General features: G+C 40.8%; 1 protein-coding gene across 1 annotated transcript in view; it reads right to left on the reverse strand.

The window, feature by feature from the left end:
• MGAM (maltase-glucoamylase) overlaps positions 1–18,242 on the reverse strand; it is a 253,259-nt gene that overhangs the window by 27,537 nt on the left and 207,480 nt on the right. The window contains exons 38-51 of the mRNA XM_064372824.1: positions 17,788–17,875; positions 16,847–16,985; positions 15,901–16,034; positions 15,747–15,781; positions 15,538–15,654; positions 14,675–14,823; positions 13,977–14,061; positions 11,709–11,765; positions 9,287–9,411; positions 5,839–5,927; positions 3,745–3,794; positions 3,171–3,338; positions 1,823–1,975; positions 986–1,186 (exon numbers count right to left, since the gene is read on the reverse strand). Coding sequence (XP_064228894.1) covers positions 986–1,186; positions 1,823–1,975; positions 3,171–3,338; positions 3,745–3,794; positions 5,839–5,927; positions 9,287–9,411; positions 11,709–11,765; positions 13,977–14,061; positions 14,675–14,823; positions 15,538–15,654; positions 15,747–15,781; positions 15,901–16,034; positions 16,847–16,985; positions 17,788–17,875 — 1,590 coding nt within the window. The remainder of the gene's footprint in view (positions 1–985; positions 1,187–1,822; positions 1,976–3,170; positions 3,339–3,744; positions 3,795–5,838; positions 5,928–9,286; positions 9,412–11,708; positions 11,766–13,976; positions 14,062–14,674; positions 14,824–15,537; positions 15,655–15,746; positions 15,782–15,900; positions 16,035–16,846; positions 16,986–17,787; positions 17,876–18,242) is intronic.

Raw genomic sequence — 18,242 nt, forward strand, 5'->3', positions numbered from 1 at the left:
GAAAGAGGCAAATATTTTAGAAAGAGCTAGAGTAGGTAACATTTAAGGCTAGAACCCCAAGGAAATTCATTCACTTCAAACCCATTAGGTGCCTACAACATACTAGTGCCATGATGAGGATAGAAATATACAAGAGCATCATCCTTGCATTAGAGAATGTACAAGAACTCAGAATTCGGGCTGATGTCAGATTGTTAAGAACCTTTCAGGCCATGCGACAATGTCCTGATCACTTTCACTGTCTCTGCCAATAACATTCCAGTGCTAACTGTCTGCCAGGCTCCGTCTCACACTCCAGAAGCACAAAGAGGAAAGGGCACATTCCTGTCCTTGAGAAGCTTAGTTTAATAGAGAAACAGACATACCAGCTAGTCCCTTCCTAGTCCTTAAATGTAACTAAATCCTGGAAAGGAATGAAATCACTGTACATTGGTGGCTATTTTACAGATATCTCACATTCAGCATCCTGAACTGAACACATCATCTTACATTGATCAAGCACAACCCTTTTCCGTATTCCCATTCTGGTTGATGTCAGCACCATCCATATTAAGATGCAAGCTACAACACAGTCATCAATCTTGATGCTTCCCTCTCCCTGTCACCTGCTTGCAATCAAGCACCAGATCCTGTAACCCAACTTTCTCAACCTCACACAGGTCCACTGTTCTCCACCTTCGTTCCAGTGTCTAGCCCAAACCGAATCCGTTATCTGACCTACTCAACTGGTAGCCTCCCCACTTGTCTCTCCATATGGACTCTGGCTCTCCCAACCATTTTCCTAACAGTAGCCACAGTAATCTTTTCCAAACAAAAATTAGGGCAGGTCTCATTGTTCCCTCAATGATTTCTCAGTGCTTTTTGGATAATAGTCTAGTGTATTGCAACATGATTAATTTATTTTAGGGTTCTGTGACCTTGGCCAGCAAAAGGTAATAGAACTGGAAAGGGTCTAATCAATCCCTGATTCATGTACTGTGTTTACCTTGAACTGCAGCATGTCATTCTCATGGTAAGTTACATCCAGGCGAAGGGGGTTCACGGGTGTGGAAGGGAAGGCAGTGGCATAAACAGAAGATTTTAAGGAGATGTCAGCCGTGGCCCCATGTGAATTATACTGAACATCACTAACAGAGTATAGATCGTTGACAAAATAGCAAAAAGGGACTCCAGAAGAATTGGATGCCTGAAAAGTGAGGCCAAAGTCATAGATGAGCACAGCATGTGGTCTTAAAGTTCTCTAATCTAAACAGCATTACAAAAGTCATTTTATAGGGTGATAAAACCAGCCCAACACTTACCATTTGGCAATAACATAAATTTAAATTCCTGGACTCCAAGAAAAATATATACTTTAAAAAGTTTCAGCCAGGTGCAGTGGCTAACACCTGTAATCCCAGCACTTTGGGCGCCCAAGCAGGCGGATCGCAAGGTCAGGAGACCAAGACCATCGTGGCTAACATGGTGAAACTCCATCTCTACTAAAAACACAATAAATTAGCTGGGAGTGGTGCCACACACCTGTGTCCTAGCTACTCTGGAGGCTGAGGCAGGTGAATCCCTTGAACCCAGGAGAGGAGGTTGCAGTGAGCTGAGATTGCACCACTGTGCTCCAGCCTTTGCGACAGAGGGAGACTCCCTCCAAAAAAAAAAAAAAGTTTCACACATATCCCCACCTACTCTTCACATCCAGATCAGGTCCCTTTGGAAGTCCTTTCTTTCTGTGAATTTTAAGTAGTTAGGTAAGTACCAGCGCTATGCTTAAGAAGGACAGATTAAGTGTGGAGATTTTCATGTGCATGAACTCCATCGGCAAGGTTACCTCCCAGATGCAGCCACGGGCAGCGCAGTTTTCTGCAGAAGCACCATTCTCATCAGGGTAACAGTCTATTTTTTCTTCATCCCTTATTTTTATGTCCCACTCCACTGTGTATGCTTCTCCCAGGACAAGATTGATGTCTGTGATAATGGCAACCTGTAGGAATGCGGGAATCACAACGAAATTCATCTTTAGGAGAAAGGCCTTGCAAGATCTGAGACATTTTTTCTGGGAAAAAAAAAATGAATTCAGACCAGACTTTCAACCATCCAATCAATATATGACTTTAGCTTTAAGAATAGAGCTGTACAGTAGGGGAATCTATTTAGCAGAAACAGGGCAAATGTCTCCTCCTTAGCAGAATCTTGTACACAGCATAATGAAAACAATTTGGTCAAATAAAACCTGTCGTGATCATCCCTTATTCTTTTCCGCCCTGACTCCTCTTAGCCCTCTGTGTATTGTCCGAAGGCTCTCTTCTGCAATTCCTTTTTAGCATGATATATGATGTCTTCCCAAACTGAGCTGATCTTCTAGCTCTCCAGTCCCCACACAAGTATCCCCCATTGGTGTGCAGTGGTAGAAAGAACACACCAATAAGAATCATATGACCTGCTTATCATGCCCACATTAATGTTTAACAAATTATTTATTGTTTTATTTTAATTGGTATATACTAGTTAATATGTATTTATGGGCTATATGAAATATTTTGCACTTCCCAAGGTAAGTTCTCATTTGTCTGGAGTAATAAAATCACAACCTAAAGATTATCATCCTCCTCCCAATCTCCTCCCAGTATAATCCATCTTGTTCTTCCCTGTTCTACTAGTCCCCAACCCCCACTCCCAATCCCAACAATGCTCACAAAGAGCAGCACAGCCGTCATTCAAGGATCAATATGAGACCCTTTAAGTATTAAATCAAGTTGGTACCTAAGACCCTCCAAAATCTGACCACAAGTTTCCTATACAAAGTGGCCATTTTCGAAAAGTGAATCTTATCTCTGCCTGTCATATGTAATTCACAGTCTAATAATGTAAGGCTGTTCCACATTTTCCTAACTTTGCACTTCTTGTGTCTCATCACAAGTACTATTATATTTTGAGAAGGGAAAGTGAAATCAGTTAGAGAGAACAGAACACTGAGAGACAGAGACAGGAATAAGAAGGAAAATACCAAACTCATTAGCTCTGGCTAACTCATTTTTTTTCCCCAGCCTTCTGACTTCCCCAAAACAGGCCTCAAAGGTGCTCTAGTCATTCAGTAACCCATGCAACCTTGGCAAGAAGGAACGCCATGATGCTATGGAGAATTCTCAATACACCATCTCAACAAAATGGGTTTTTACCTTAATGTTAGAATCATAAGTGACTGTAGGAGAAGTCTGACTTGGGACACCATTGTGTTTCACTGTAACATTGCTAGGTTCCTGTGTCCCAAGAATTTTAATCTCATTAAATGCTAAATTATTGGGGTCCTTGTAGGTTGATTGTGAAATATTCACCTCCAAGCGGTTCTGCAAAACAAGTAAGTCTAAGTATGCACAAAGATATGCCTGTAATACACAGATTCTCAAGTCACTCCAACATTTCATTTCAGACCTGATATCCCCCATCGCCCTGCATTCCTCTCTGCTTTCTCTACTAGTGTGTTCTCAATAAGTACAACATTATTTTAATAATCCTCTAATTTTAAAAAATCATAAAAATACATAGACATTTAAAAACTGTATTTAGAATTACTAGCTGCTATATTAATGCCTTCTTATGAAAACATCCATGAATTCATACATACAAATGTGTTCACCTATAGCCAATAATGCATATAAAGTTACAAATATAATCACACATATACACAAGCACAGATGAGCTAATGGCCAGACAAAAGCCCACACCTAAGATTCATAAAAACATGCTACTCACTTGAGTGACAGAAAACTCACATAACAGATACACTTTATTGGCCACAGTATCTGAAAGTGAGAAAAGACAAGTCAGATTCTGGTCTGCCCACTACAGAAAAAATTTCACCCCGCCACTCCTTTCAGCTACATCTTGATGTCACAAATCGTAGTACTTCCTTTTCCCTATGGATGCATACTATTCCATTGTATAAGTGTATCACAACTCTTTATTCATTCATTCATCAATGTACACTTAGACCGTTTCTGTATCTCGGGTGTTGTGAATAATGCTGTAATACACATATATGTGAGTATATCTCTTAAAGATACTGATTTCATGTCCTCTGGATATACACACAGAAGTGGGATTTTATGGACTGTAAGGAAGTTCTATTCTTAATTTTTTGAGGAACCTCTATACTATTTTCCACAATGGTTGTACCAATTTACATGCCCACCAACAATCTACAAAAATTCCATTATCTCCACATCCTCACCAATACTTATCTCTTGTTTATATAATTTCCATGCTAACAGGTGTGAGGTGATATCTCACTGTGATTTTTGGTTTGCAATTCTCCGTCATTTACTGATGTTGAGCATCTTTTCACACACCATTTAGCCACTTGAATGTCTACCTTGGAAAAATATCTGTTCAATTCCTTCACCCTGTTTTTAGTTGGGTCACTTGATCTTTTGCTACTGAGTTGCATGAGTTCCTTATATATTTTTTATGTTAATCTCTTCTCAGATAGGTGCTTTGCAAACACTATTATTCACTCTGTAGTTTGCCTTTTCACTTTGTTGATTGTTTATTTTGCTATGCAGAAGTCTTTTGGTTTGATGTAGTCATGCTTTTTTTTTTTTTTTTTTTTTTTGGTATTTTTGCCTTTGCTTTTGGTATCATATTCAAAAAGTCATTGCCAAGACTAAAATGTCAAGGAGGTTTTTTCCTGATTTCTTTTAGAAGCTTTACAATTTTAGCCCTTATATTTAAGTTTTTAATTTTATTTTTCACAGTAGCCAAGATATGAAAACAACCTGTGTCCATCAATGCATGAATAAAGAAATTATTATATATATATAAAACAAAGTATTGTCCTGCCATGAAAAAAAAAGAAAGAAAATTCGGCCATTTGCAACAGCATGGATGAATCTGGAGGACATTATACTAAGTGAAATAAGCCAGAGATAGAAAGTCAAATACTGCATGGTCTCACTTATATGTGGAATCTAAAATAGTTGAGCTCATAGAAGCAGACAGTATAACAGTGGTTCTTAGAGCCTGAGAGTGGGGAAAATGGAGAACTGATGGTCAAGGGTACAAACCTTTAGCTATAAGATGAATAAGTTCAGACTATAGTATGGGTGGTGACGGATGTACTCATTAAAATAGCTGTGGTAATCATTATACTATGCCCATGTATATTAAATCTTCATATTGTCCACTTTGAATATATTTCATCTTTATTTGCCAACTACATATTTTACAATTAAATAAATAAATAAAAATTTAAATCTATGTATCGGATTAGATTGACAAGAATCTCCAAGGCCAAGCCATCAAGTTTTTCCTTCTCTTTTCTACTGGAATATTGCAAAGTTTCCCTTCCAAAGGCTCCCAAGGCATATGCTTCAAGGGAATCTATTTCGTAAGTATAAAGCACAGGAATTCTTAGCATACTAGAAACACAAATATGCTAAAAAAATATGGTGAGATGAGCACACACTAGAATAGTATATTCTCAGTAGGGCATTATTTTTACATCGTCAGTGTTTCCTCATAACAATTTTGGGAGGAAGACATTAACATTGAGTTACAGATCAGTCTTGAAACCATATCTTCTAAGAACCCATTGACAATAAAATGAGAGCGTATTATAGATATCACTGGCCAATGGGAGAATTGTCACAAATAGAAATGTACTTTTCTTTCCTTGGTAGTTCATCTACCACTACCTCTGAATGGTGCAACCAGAAGCAAAATACTTAAGTGATTCTTGCCACTGCGTCTGGTGAGATTTCTCCCATAGCTGAATGACCAGCAGGAGTGAAGAACCATAATTCATAGGTGCAGGTGTGGAAACAGCAACATTATCATAACACCGCTCACCTTTCGTTTGCCCATCATCCCAGAAAAGTTCTCCTTTTGCTTCTTTGTTCTCATCTAGGGCAATGATAAGACCAAGAGAGTTCTTTCGACTGTGGGAAACAAGATTTATCAGACAAAGACAGGAGTCAGAGAATTTTGCCAACTAAGCTGAGGAAGTTTCCATCAAATTTCAAATTGGAAAAGTTTCTAGCAGCAGATGGTTCTGTTTTCTTCAGGTACAAACGCAAAATTGACAGGTGCATCTATCTTTAATATCAGTGGTGTCACAGGAGATAGAAATACCCCAAACAGTAGCAATAACATCTATGTTGGAGGCAAGAATTCAAGCACCAGAGTCACTGCAATAGCTCAAATGAAAGCTGCTTCTGCAACTACTATTTAAAACACAGAGTATGAGAAGAGAAACAAATCTTAGGCAATTGGTTCAGTCAGATCACTTTAGCAATGATGCCCTCAGGAGACGTGTCCAGTGCTGTTAGGAAGATACATTTTCCCCTGCCTAAGGACCATTCATACTCAGAAAACAACAACATACAATAAGGTCCATCTATTTAATGGTAACTGATCTGATTATGGGTTATTAGTTTGTTTTGAAAGAAAAAAAATCATTCTAATTATCTACTTTAGCATTTAGAATAGGAAACACAAAACATTACTCAAACACATGGTAAAGTAGACGGACATAGAGGAAGTCAGGGAGAAAGAGAGACAGCAATTTCATTTGGAATCTCTCCTCACACTGTCACTCCTCTAGGCAACCTCCCAGAGTCCTGCTCTTCCTGTTCCTCCTCTGTCTGTCAGTGGCCTCACATTCTCCATTGTATTCTCCACACTTCAGCCTCTCACTATGCAAGAAAGTTACTTTCCATTATCAACAAAATCATCTGCTTTCATTAAATACTCATGTATTGAGTAGCAGTCATTTCTAGGAAGTCAATGAGATACAAAAATTAATAAATCGCAACTCCTGACCTGAATACCTTAAAAATTATCGGAAAAATTAGGTACATTCATTAAAAAATAAAGGTGGAAAGTGAAAACAACACTAAAGTTAAGATATTCTAGGTGTCCAGAATGACAGGTCCAGAAATATGATGGACTGGATATTCTTCTGGAGACTTACACATGAAAATATTACCTGACCCTAGGTAAATTACAACACATATCCTTATTAAAATATTGCTGGATTTGCAAGAAAGTAAGAAATATATCCAAGAGACCAAAAGAATAACAGGAAAACAAAACACTGAGCTGAAACCAAAAGGGTGCTTAGTAAGCAAAACCTAGAATCTCTGTAGGACCAATTCCCACAGCAAGGCTAAAAGTGGGCTACTGAGCCCAGCAATCCAAGGTAGAGAAGATGAACCTCTGCTTTCCCACATGAGGCCAGAATCCTTGAAGGAAGCTAACATGATGCCAGTTGGAAGCAATTCCTGGCTTGCAAACAGAGGAGAAGGTCAATCACCTCTGGAGGAATGAGACCCACATTCAGATGCTTAAGATGATCACAGTTTAAAAACAAAAAATCACCAAGCATACAAGATAATCAGTCAACATAAAAGAAAGTCTGCAAAAAAATAATTAACAATAGATTTAGACTCCCCTAAACAGTTTAGATAATACAATTTTCAGGCACAGAGTATACCACTACTATTGAAATGCTAACACCATTAAAGAGGAAAGACAAAATCACTTAAGGAGCAAAGATATATAGATATATACCAGAAACTTGGAAGTGGCAGTGCTACCTTTGCTGGAAGATTCAGGGAAAGATTTCCTGCTGATAAAATGTAAGTTTAATTTGGGTCATTAAGAATACATCAGGCAAAGATGTTGGAAATGATAAATTCCAAAGGCAACAAAATACATAGGTATGTTTGGAAAACAGCAAGTTTTTTGGTATAGCCAGTCTGTACATACATGAAGGTGTGGCAGGAGATAGATTTGTTAAGGTAACGTGGAACCAGGTTGTGACTAGTTTTGCACATCACATTAACGAAAGAGTTTAGACTTCAAGTCTGGGAGCAACCAGTTGAGATTTTCATTTTGGAAAAATAAATTTGGTATCAGTGTGCAGAACTGCTTGAAGGTGGACAATCAGTAAAAAAGAAGCCAATTGGTATTGGATTTAGGAGTATTTTCCATTAGTATCATAAGAAGTCTCCAATTTCGAAAATTAAAGTAGTAAGAGAGGTTCAAAAGAAAAGAAAGTTGTCTGGCTTTCGAAGAACTTCTAGTCTGTTAAGGACAAATAAGCTAATACTTTCAAAGGCATGCACACATAAATGTGTGCTGTTTAGTACAGATGCAATCTAGAATTTTGGAATCAATTAAGCATAAAGGAAAATTCAGTGAATTTTGAGGTTTGCAGGAGGTAATTTTTCAATCAAATTTTGAATCACAAGAAACAAGTCTGGCTGGGCGTGGTGGCTAACAGCTATAATATCAACACTTTGGGAGGCTGAGGTGGGTGGATCAAGAGGTCACGAGTTCGAGACCAGCCTGGCCAAGATGATGAAATCCCATGTCCACTAAAAATAGAAAAAATGACTCAGGAGGCAGTGAGCCAATATTGTGCCACTGTACTCTAGCCTGGGCGATAGAGCAAGACTCCATCTCCCCCAAAAAAAAAGAAAAAGAAAGAAAAGAGAAAGAAAAAATCTTTTAGCAGGAGAAAAGAAATAGGAAGTTGAGATTCTAGGAGGGTGGAAAGTGGATCCTGACTCTTTAGAAATGAAAATGAATGAGTCAAGAGCAGAGAAACATGAATGGACAGAGTGACCATGGCAGACAGAGAGATCTACTGACCTGCTTTGCCCAGAATTAAGAAGCATCCCAAGAGGGGAGACATTTGGTGCTAAAACTGCAACACTCCTGGGCAAACCAGGAAGTTTAACCACCTGACATGTTAGCATGTTTTGAAAAGAAATTCAAAGGGTTTAAGGAAGTAAATGAATGATGGTCTTTCAAAATTCATCTGGATATAGTTCTGTAACAACAGCTTCTAAAAGCTTTTGTTGGGTCTATGATTGCTCCTATTTTGACTTCCATCTCAGATGTGAGATTACAAAGGGAAATTCTTAGACCTATCATCTCACTCCCTTAGGGTTAAAAGAGTTCTTAATAATTCTTCAGTAAGTATAGAGTTTGAAAAATGTTAAAATACAAACAAGCAAACAAACAAAACACAAGTGTTCAGTAAAATTAGGGGTTAGAAGTTAGGGTTAAGGGTTAAGGGTTAGGCGTTAGGGTTCAGGTTAGGGTTAGGGCTAGTGCTGGGGAAGGTTAATTAAGGTGACACTTCTTCATTAATGCTAACTATAAAATTCATCTTTATTTTAATTAAATATCAAAATGTCACTTGAGAGTGATGCTTACATTTTGGGACTTCACTACAATTTAGTGAGATAACTGGCATGTAAAAGAAAACCCGAGTTCCATCATTTACCTTAAGTGGGTGTTCAGCGCAGGCTCTTGCCAGGGCAGGATGTAGCCCCCACGGACATGAAGATTAATGTGGTCAAGAGGGGCGGGCAAGGTCTTCCACTCGCCTCTTGCATTAATATCCACACCCTGTGGGCCAAAAGAAGGTTAGAGATGATGAAGGAGAAGACATGCCCCTCCCTGAATGATGCATTCTGCCAGGCATCTCATCCTACCCTCTGAAATGATGCCTGTTCATTACCCTCACCACATACCTGCTACTACACATTCTGCATTCACACAGTGCTACATGAAATTTCACAAGGCTGCTGTAATATCTTGTTAGGGTCTTTTGCCTTTGCTTCCACAGTACAAACTACATTTGCCTGATGTGTGACAGGAAGAGGTGCTACTCTCACCTGATTCAGAAACCTAACGTAAGAAACCATCCTTCCAGCCTACATGTTCTCTAGAGCAGGGCTTTTCAGTCTCAGCACCATTGAGATTTTGGGCCAGACAATTCTTTGGTTGTGGGGCTATCCTGTGCCTTTTGATGTTTAGCAGAATCTTCAGATGTCAGCAGCAACTCCTCCTCACCCCCACCCTCATGTGACAACCCAAAATATCTCCAGGCATTGCCAAGTGTCCCCTGGTAGGCAAAATCCTCTCATTTGAGGGCTGCTACTTTAGAGGTAAGAAGCAGTTATTGTTGACAACAAGCAAATAGGCATGGCTATGCTCCAATAAAACTTTATTTGCAAATCAGGCAACATCCAGATTTGGCTGTGGGCCATAGTTTGCCACCCTGTGTTCTAGAATAAGTAATACACACACAAACATGGTAAGGTTAATTAAGGTGACATTTCTTCATTAATTCTAACTATAAAATTCATCTTCATTTTAATTCAACGTCAAAATTTCATCTTTTTCTAAACAGCTTGCTCCACAATTTATTTTGTCTTTCCCTCTTCAATCAAAGGTATCTTCTGTCTGTGAATGGGAGAGTCAACATGCACCTCAAGCCAAAGGCCAGTCTCACTGAAAGAGAGCTGGCCACCCGTTCCTAGGAAAGGCCTGGCTGGGAAGCTGGGGAAGCACACAGCAGAGCCTTAACATGTTACCACCCGAAGGGCAGATCCAGACTAGCAGCAGGAGGGGGAGGCTGGGGCAGCGGGGAGACCTTGGTCTCCACTGGACTGAGAAGAGAAGGAACAAAATTGCACATCCTTCTCCAGTTTTCACCTAATCGCACTGCAAACTCCGGGGATGAAAAGGGCCAGCACATGCTCTGTGTCTTGTTTCCCTGCTTGTACCCCTTTGCTGTATTTCTAGCCCTCAATTTTGTTCCCCTCAGAAAGTCAGAAAAAGAGGCTCAATTAGAGACCAAGGAAATATCTCCTTTGATTCTTCCCCAAGAATCAGGGTCTGTCTTTTCAGGGTCCTGGCAAGAGACCACCACCCCAGAGCTGCCCTGGAAGACCCTGACTTCCCGGCTAAGTCTTTGGGGATCATACTAACACAGAAACCATGCAGCAAGGAGCTCTTTCTTGCTTTCTCATTTCTAAATGAACTTGCACTGCTTAGACTCACAAGGGTTGGGCCCCATAGCTCTGTGTGTGTGTTGCACATTGCCTAACCACCTGCTTACCTTAGGTAATTATGTGCAGTACCCTTCTTTGAGCATCTATGCTATGGAGGGAGACAGTTAATAAAAGGCAGAGACAAAAAGGCCTCTACGCTTACAAACTTACTGCAGGCAAAGATAGAAACAATAAAAACAAAAACTAGAGTTTGCAACACAATCTCAAATGTTTGCTAGCATCTGCCTTTACACAACATTGTAAACAGCAGTGATATAAGGAAATATTAAAAACTAACATAAAGAGAACGCCCACAAAAAAACAGATCCTGAGTGAGATGCTTTATGCGTTATTTCACAATGGTTCTATGAGGAACGTGGTCTTACCCCACTTGGAGGTGAGAAAACTCACGTTACAAGGGTTAAAGTGACAAGAACACAAAATCAAACACCGCATGTTCTCACTCATAGGTGGGTGTTGAACAATGAGAACACATGGACACAGGGAGGGGAGCACTACACACTGGGGTCTGTTGGGGAGAAATAGGGGAGGGACAGCAGGGGGTAGGGAGTTGGGGAGAGATAGCATGGGGAGAAATGCCACATATAGGTGAAGGGGAGGAAGGCAGCAAATCACACTGCCACGTGTGTACCTATGCAACAATCTTGCATGTTCTTCACATGTACCCCAAAACCTAAAATGCAATGAAAAAAAATAGAAAAAACAAAAAACAAAAAACAAAACAAATAAAATAAAATAAAGCGACATCTCTAAAAGAGCCAGTATTTGACCTAAGGTCTATCATATCTAAAGCCTTTGGACTCTCTATCATTTTCCCAGGTTGTACAGACATTCAGAAAAACTTACCGTGTAGTAATCGTACCAGCGGGCTCTAGGGAAATATGCGGTGACATTTCTGGCATTCTAAAATTAAACACAAACAAGGAGTGGCAGTGGGCACCATTATCTAGGACAGAGTCACCAAACGGCTTAGGAAAGAGGTTAAAGTCATAGTGATGGCCTCGGGCCCTCTTGCCTCATCTCTCGGGAGGCTAACAATGTTGGGGAAACCTTCCTTCCCTTTCCGGTTTTGAAACAGGGGATATTTGTCTACCCAAAACTACCATAAAGCACTTTGGTATCCAGGACTTTGGGAAAAATAATTACTGTTTACTTATAGACACTGACTTACTCAATATACCCTTAAAGAGACAAACAACTGAGGTTGTGTCAGGAGCAGAAAAAAAATGTGTGGGTACAGTAAGATTTGGGGAACATGCAATTAACTGATATTTTAAGACTAATCCACTCATATTCAGAAGCCTAATCAACAACAGAAGTAAAGAAATGGCTTTTACTGCTGGGAGGAGCTCCTGCAGGAGGAAGGGAAGGGTGAGCCAGCAGCAATACGAGTACACACATTGCCAAGTAATCCTTCTGAGAAGTTTTAATAGTGCCAAAGGATTGTTTTTTTTTTTTTTTTTCACCAGTGTTTGCCAACTGTCCTGTTTTAAAAGAAAATGCTCTTATTAAACTTATGCAAATAGCTATATCGTCAATAATCAGAATACGCATGATCAGTTTTCAAATTTTGGATAACTCGAATAAAAACAAAAGTAAACTTGCTCACAGAACATACTTTAAACAATTGCTCTAAACTACAAATAACTCAAAAGAAAAAGATTTCCTTGATTTCTGTAGCCTTTCAAACAAGATATCATTAGCTCTCCTTGAAACTGGCATCCACAAGCCAAGCAGCTTTTGTCAGATGAGAGCTGTTTTTTTTTTTTTTTTTTTTTTTTAAGAGAAAGAGAGAGAGAGAATAGGAAGGAGAAAAAAGGAAGAGAAAGAGAGAGAGAAAATGGGGAGGAGGGAGAAGGAAAAGAAAGAGGGAGAGAGAATGGGAGTATTGCTTTCTTGCCCAGGCTAGAATGCAATTTAGTAATGGGTATTGAAAACCTCTTTTATACTGATAATTATACTTAATGATGTAGTCAGGAAGGAATAAGGGAAGAAGATAACAAACAAACAGCCAACCAATATTTAATTTAAACCTATGAAATGCTATGCGATTACTGAGGAGTGATTTACTTCCAATTATATAGTCACCTTTGGAATAGGTGTGAGGTGGTAATGTATGTTTTGTGTATTTGAAGTGGAGAGTACTATAAACATTTATTAAGTTTACTTGTTCCGGGTCTGAGTTCAAGTTCTGAATATCCTTGTTAATTTTCTATCTCGTTGATCTATAGAATCGTTAGCTCTTCTTGTTGCATTGATCCTTTTGCCATTATGTAATGTCCTTCTTTGCCTCTTTTGATCTTTGTTGCTTTAAAGTCTACTTTATCAGAGGTGAGAATTGCATCTCCTGCTTTTTGTTTATTAGTTTATTTTTACTCTCTGTTCAATTGGTAAATCTTCCTCCTTCTCTCTGAGTCTTTGTGTATTGTTGCATGTAAGATGGGCCCGGATGCAGCATACCGATGGGTTTTGGCTTTTTATCCAATTAAAATATATGTAAGTTTAATACCAGCATTTGATGCTAGCTGGCTGTTTTGCCCATTAGTTGATGTGAATTTTTTATTGTGTTAAAGTTCTTTGCTTTTTGATATATTTTTGGAAAGGCTGATATTGGTTGTTCCTTTATATGTATAGTGCTTCTTTCAGAAGCTCTTGTAAAGCAGGCCTGGTGGTGGTGAACTCTCTAAGTACTTGTTTGTTCGCAAAAGATTTAATTTTTCCTTCGCACATAAAGCTTAGTTTGGCTGGATAGGAAAAGAAAAGAACTTTCAACCCAGAATTTCCTATCCAGGATTGTTATGATTCTTTACACTACTGCCCCCATCTGACCTTCTATTCCTTAGTTAACAAAGAAACGACTATATCATTGACTATACCATGAGGTGTTTTCTTCCTCATCATCCTATGAACCAGAACTGTTAGGCTGATTTTAAAGATGAAGGAGCTGAAGCCCAGAACACCGAAGTGATGGACTTCGGCTCAGAAAGAGAGGAAGACACAGAGGTAGAATAAGAAAACATGTGTAGGACCCCACAGCTCAGACCTCTTCTCCTCATTCTTTTCCCTGAGCCTCACAGCTGGGATCCTCCCCACATCAGAGGCCTCCATACTCACAAGCTCCAGGACAGGGCTGACCAGGAAGGCTGGGCCCAGAAGGAACTGACTGTCTATGTCCCATGTCGCCTGGTCTGACACAAACCTGGAAACGGAAATGAAGGCATCACAATCAGAGACCCAGCCCAAGACCCTGAAAAGGCTCCTCAACTTCAGATCCACGTTGGAAATCCAGCTGCCCCTGAGCCATCCTTGCCTTTGTCCTAAGCCTCGGTTGATCAGGAGCATCCAGCCTCTGCTTTCCCCATGTGACGTGCCTCAAACTTATGAAATGCTCGGATATAGGTGTATTCTGTTCTGTCAAGTACTTACCACATTTCTTAACCATGGGACATTTTAAATGCAAAAATATTCCTTCTCCCTCAAATCTCTTCCTGAAATCTTTCTTTTGTGACCCAGGTCCATATAACCAAACTGCTACAAAACATAGATAGGCCTTAGCACGGCCAAATTAGACAGAGATTATTCTATGCTGTACTGCATCATTTCAATTTCTTCATTCAGTAAATAGCCTTTTATCAATGACCTATGACATGTATCACACTGCACTCAAGAGTCACAAAGTATGGTCTGTGCCTGAAAGGCTCATGTCAAAGGCAATCATGACTTTAATTTGGAAGAATTGTGTCTATCAACTGCTACCATATACAATACAGTAAGTTATCCATTAGTCATCGGGATCCCTGCTAGACACTCACTCATGGAGCAGAGGTCGAACAACAGTGACACCCTCCGTGTGGGCCTTATGCATCAAGTTATAGAGATACGGCAACAGGGTGTATCGGGTCTGCAGGACACTTCTGGAAATATTCACAAAAGCAGCATCCCAGGATACAGGGTCTTGTCTCTAAAGGAGAAAAAGAATAGTGTTTGGAGCTCACCAAGGAAGACCTAGAGAACTTAAGAAGGTCACTGAAAGCATATTCCAAATCAAGATCACTCACAGCTAAACAAAAGGTAACTATCGATGAGGCCCAGAGAATATTCTGAATAGACTAGAAATGCACATTGTAGCTCTCCTACAACAGCTGATAAAATGTCACTGTAAGACATTTTTTTTTGGTACATTTGGTACAATTCCGCCTAAACAAAGAAAAATAATCATCATCATCTAAAGAACACTGAGAAATATGTTTCATTGAGACACCAGGCTTAACAATTTTTAAAGGGCCAGGTGCAGTGGCTCACAGCTATAATCTCAGCACTTCGGGAGGCTGAGGTGAGCAGATCACTTGAGTCCAGGACTTCGAGACCAACTGGGGCAATATGCCAAGACCCTGTGTTTACAAAAAGTCCAAAAGTAAGCTGGGCACGTTGGTATGTGCCTGTAGCCCCAGTTATTTGGGTGGCTGATGTGGGAGAATGGCTCTATCCTGGAGGTCAAAGCTGCAGTGAGCCATAATTGTGCCACTGTACTCCAACATGGCACACAGAGTGAGTCCCTGTCTCAAAAGAAAAACGTTTTCAAAGATACCCAGTAAATACAGACTACATTGAATTTAGCTGAGAAAAGGAGGTTGTGTTTCAACAGAAACACTGGAGCTAGGAGCCACTGTCCTACCCTGGTCCCAATGGTGTTGTGGTTTCTTGAGAAGGGGTAAAAGGCTCCCAGCTGCATCCAGCGAACACACATCTCATATTCGGCGTCTTGAAAGAACCCACAGATATCTGCTCCTGTCTGTAACAAGAGGAAATAAAATGAGCCTGCTGATGATTTCTGAAGGACGTCCCCATCTTCTTGGTGCTTAGGAGGATCCCAAGGACACTCACGTAGGATATGCCAAAGAGGCTGAACTCCATCATGCCTGCAATGAGAACCACAGCTGTGTCAGACCAGGCTCTCACCACCTGCCTCCTCACTCTTTGACCAAGGATCCCAATTCCCTGACCTGCCAGCACAGGCCCTGGGTAGGAACCCACGCACCAATGATCGATTTCTTCAGCTGATCCCATGCGGCCGTGTTGTCTCCCAGCCAATGTCCTGCCCAGCGGCCAGAAGAGGGAAATGTGGAGCGGGTGATGACAACCCCTCGCTGTCCCGTCACCTCCTGCACGGCTCTGGTTGGAGGGGAACAGGAGGTGAATTGAGGGTATGGCCAGGGAGCACAGGCCATAGAGCTTCTCCTCCCACAGCCCTTGAGCCTAGTAAGTGTTTGCTGCATGATTGGAGGGAACACGGGAATCTGAGCTGTAATGGGGCTCCACTGACCCCAGATGGTGGAGATAACGATTTATGTGTTCCCACAGTGCTTTCCAAAGAACTTCACAGTAGCGTACTCACTGGCATTCCCAAAAATAGTAAGTAATTACTAAATCTTGCTGTTGGTTTGCTCAGTACTTAGTTTTCTATATTTGAGGAGGAACACAGTGAAGATTATAAGATTGTTCTAAGAAGAATTCATAATATTTATTGAGCTTTCAAAGCAGGACTGTGCTAATTCAGTACAATACCAGTAACCCTCCACCAAGAATGGCCAAAGAACAAATATCTCAAAAGATGATTCACTTTTGAAATAAAAGGAAGAGATACCCAGTCCTCCGGGTTCCCTTTGCCTCCTGTAACTAAAGGTATTTCAGCACCGGCTGCCCTGTGTGATCATTTTGGTATCTCCATGTGTGTCTTTCCCACTAGGATCATTCATTTCTCACTGGTGGGACCATGTTTTATTTAAACCTGTCCTACTACTTTTAATCACAAGGCCTGGCTCTGTGTCAATGAGCATTTGTTTAATCAATAAGAATGATGACACAGTTGTCATGAGAATCTTCTTAACCCTTAGAGTGGGAAGGAAAGGAAAAGTAGGGTAGCTACGTCAGTCCTGGCAATGCCTACAGGTTGTGACAGCTGGAGAAGGGAGACAGACACTCACTCGTATGTGGGTCTGGTCTGGGACCACCCATACAGGCTGTGCACGTTGTAGTGCTGCACGGGGGAGCCGTCTGGGAGGATCTGCTGACTCTCCATGCACAGGCTCTTGCTGCTCAGGCCCCTGTCCCTGGACTCCAAATCTGAGGAGGAAGATCTGGTGAGGTGAAATCAGCCCTGATTCTGTTTATCCCTGACCTCTCTTCAAGGGATTGGGCCCTGGATCTTAAGACTAACTTGAGCCCTGCATGTGTCACTCTCCATCTTCCCAGAGACACCAGTACAGTGACCCCAGCTCTGAGCCGCAATGGCACCTACAGTGTTTTCAACATCAATTTCACTGAAGAAAGCAGAGGTGTCAGGAAGAGCGTACAGTGGTCAAACACCACATGACAGGCTCTGATTTAGGGTTTTGACGTATCAATTATTTCATGTAATTCTTATCATAATTCTAGGACATCTGTCATGTACAGTTTATCAAACTGAGATCTGGAAATATCACATAATTTGTGAACAGTCACACAATTCACTAAAAAAAACCATTTCTGGAGCCAAGATATGAACCCAAGTATAATTTCAAAGACCAGCAGCTTCACAATAAGGCCAAGCCAATAATTTCCACCCATTGATGACACAAGAAATTTCTGTGATGGATTCACATAAGCCTAAAACACTAAGAAACCCAGCTGTGAGAACCCTTTGGTGGCATGAGCACAGGTTGGTGCTTTCTGGACAGATTCGAGAAATTTGCTCAACGAGTCTAGTCACTTGCACATGCCCAGCTGGCTAAAGCACGTGCAGAGCTTTTGTCTCTGGTTCCCAGTAAACCACAGCAGCCATGAGGATGTGTCCTGAGCTGTCAGGCACACTTGTGGCCTCTGGGCTTCTGCAGTGGTCATCCTTTCAGTCATGGCTCTGCCAATCACGGGGGCCAAGGGGTCTTACATGGCATGTAGGGAGGGTGGTTCAGAGAGGCATCCCTGCAGCCTGGAGGAACTGCCCCATTCACAAAGCTCGATGGTTCATTCATATCCTAGAAATGCCAAAGACAGACATACCTCACTTTTTAAGGAAATTACATCCTGCCAATTCTGAGACAAGGAAGCAATGAACTAATTGTTCAACATCCAGTAATCCCTGTAGATGCTAGCCCTGGGATGTTCATCAAATCCTGGCAAGAACTGGCTAGAGAGATTAATTCCCCCCTACAGAACAACTGTCTATCGGATTAAAAAAAAAATCTCTCTGCCAGGTGCAGTGGCTCACGCTAGTAATCCCAGCACTTTAGGAGGCCGAGACGAGTGGATCACAAGTTCAAGAGTTTGAGAGCAACCTGGCCAAGATGGTGAAACACTGTCTCTATTAAAAATACAAAAATTAGCTGGGCACGGTGGTGGGTG

This window comes from Aotus nancymaae, unplaced genomic scaffold (assembly GCF_030222135.1).
Source record: "Aotus nancymaae isolate 86718 unplaced genomic scaffold, 86718_ANA_hifiasm-v0.15.2.pri h1tg000002l, whole genome shotgun sequence".
NCBI lineage: Eukaryota > Metazoa > Chordata > Mammalia > Primates > Aotidae > Aotus > Aotus nancymaae.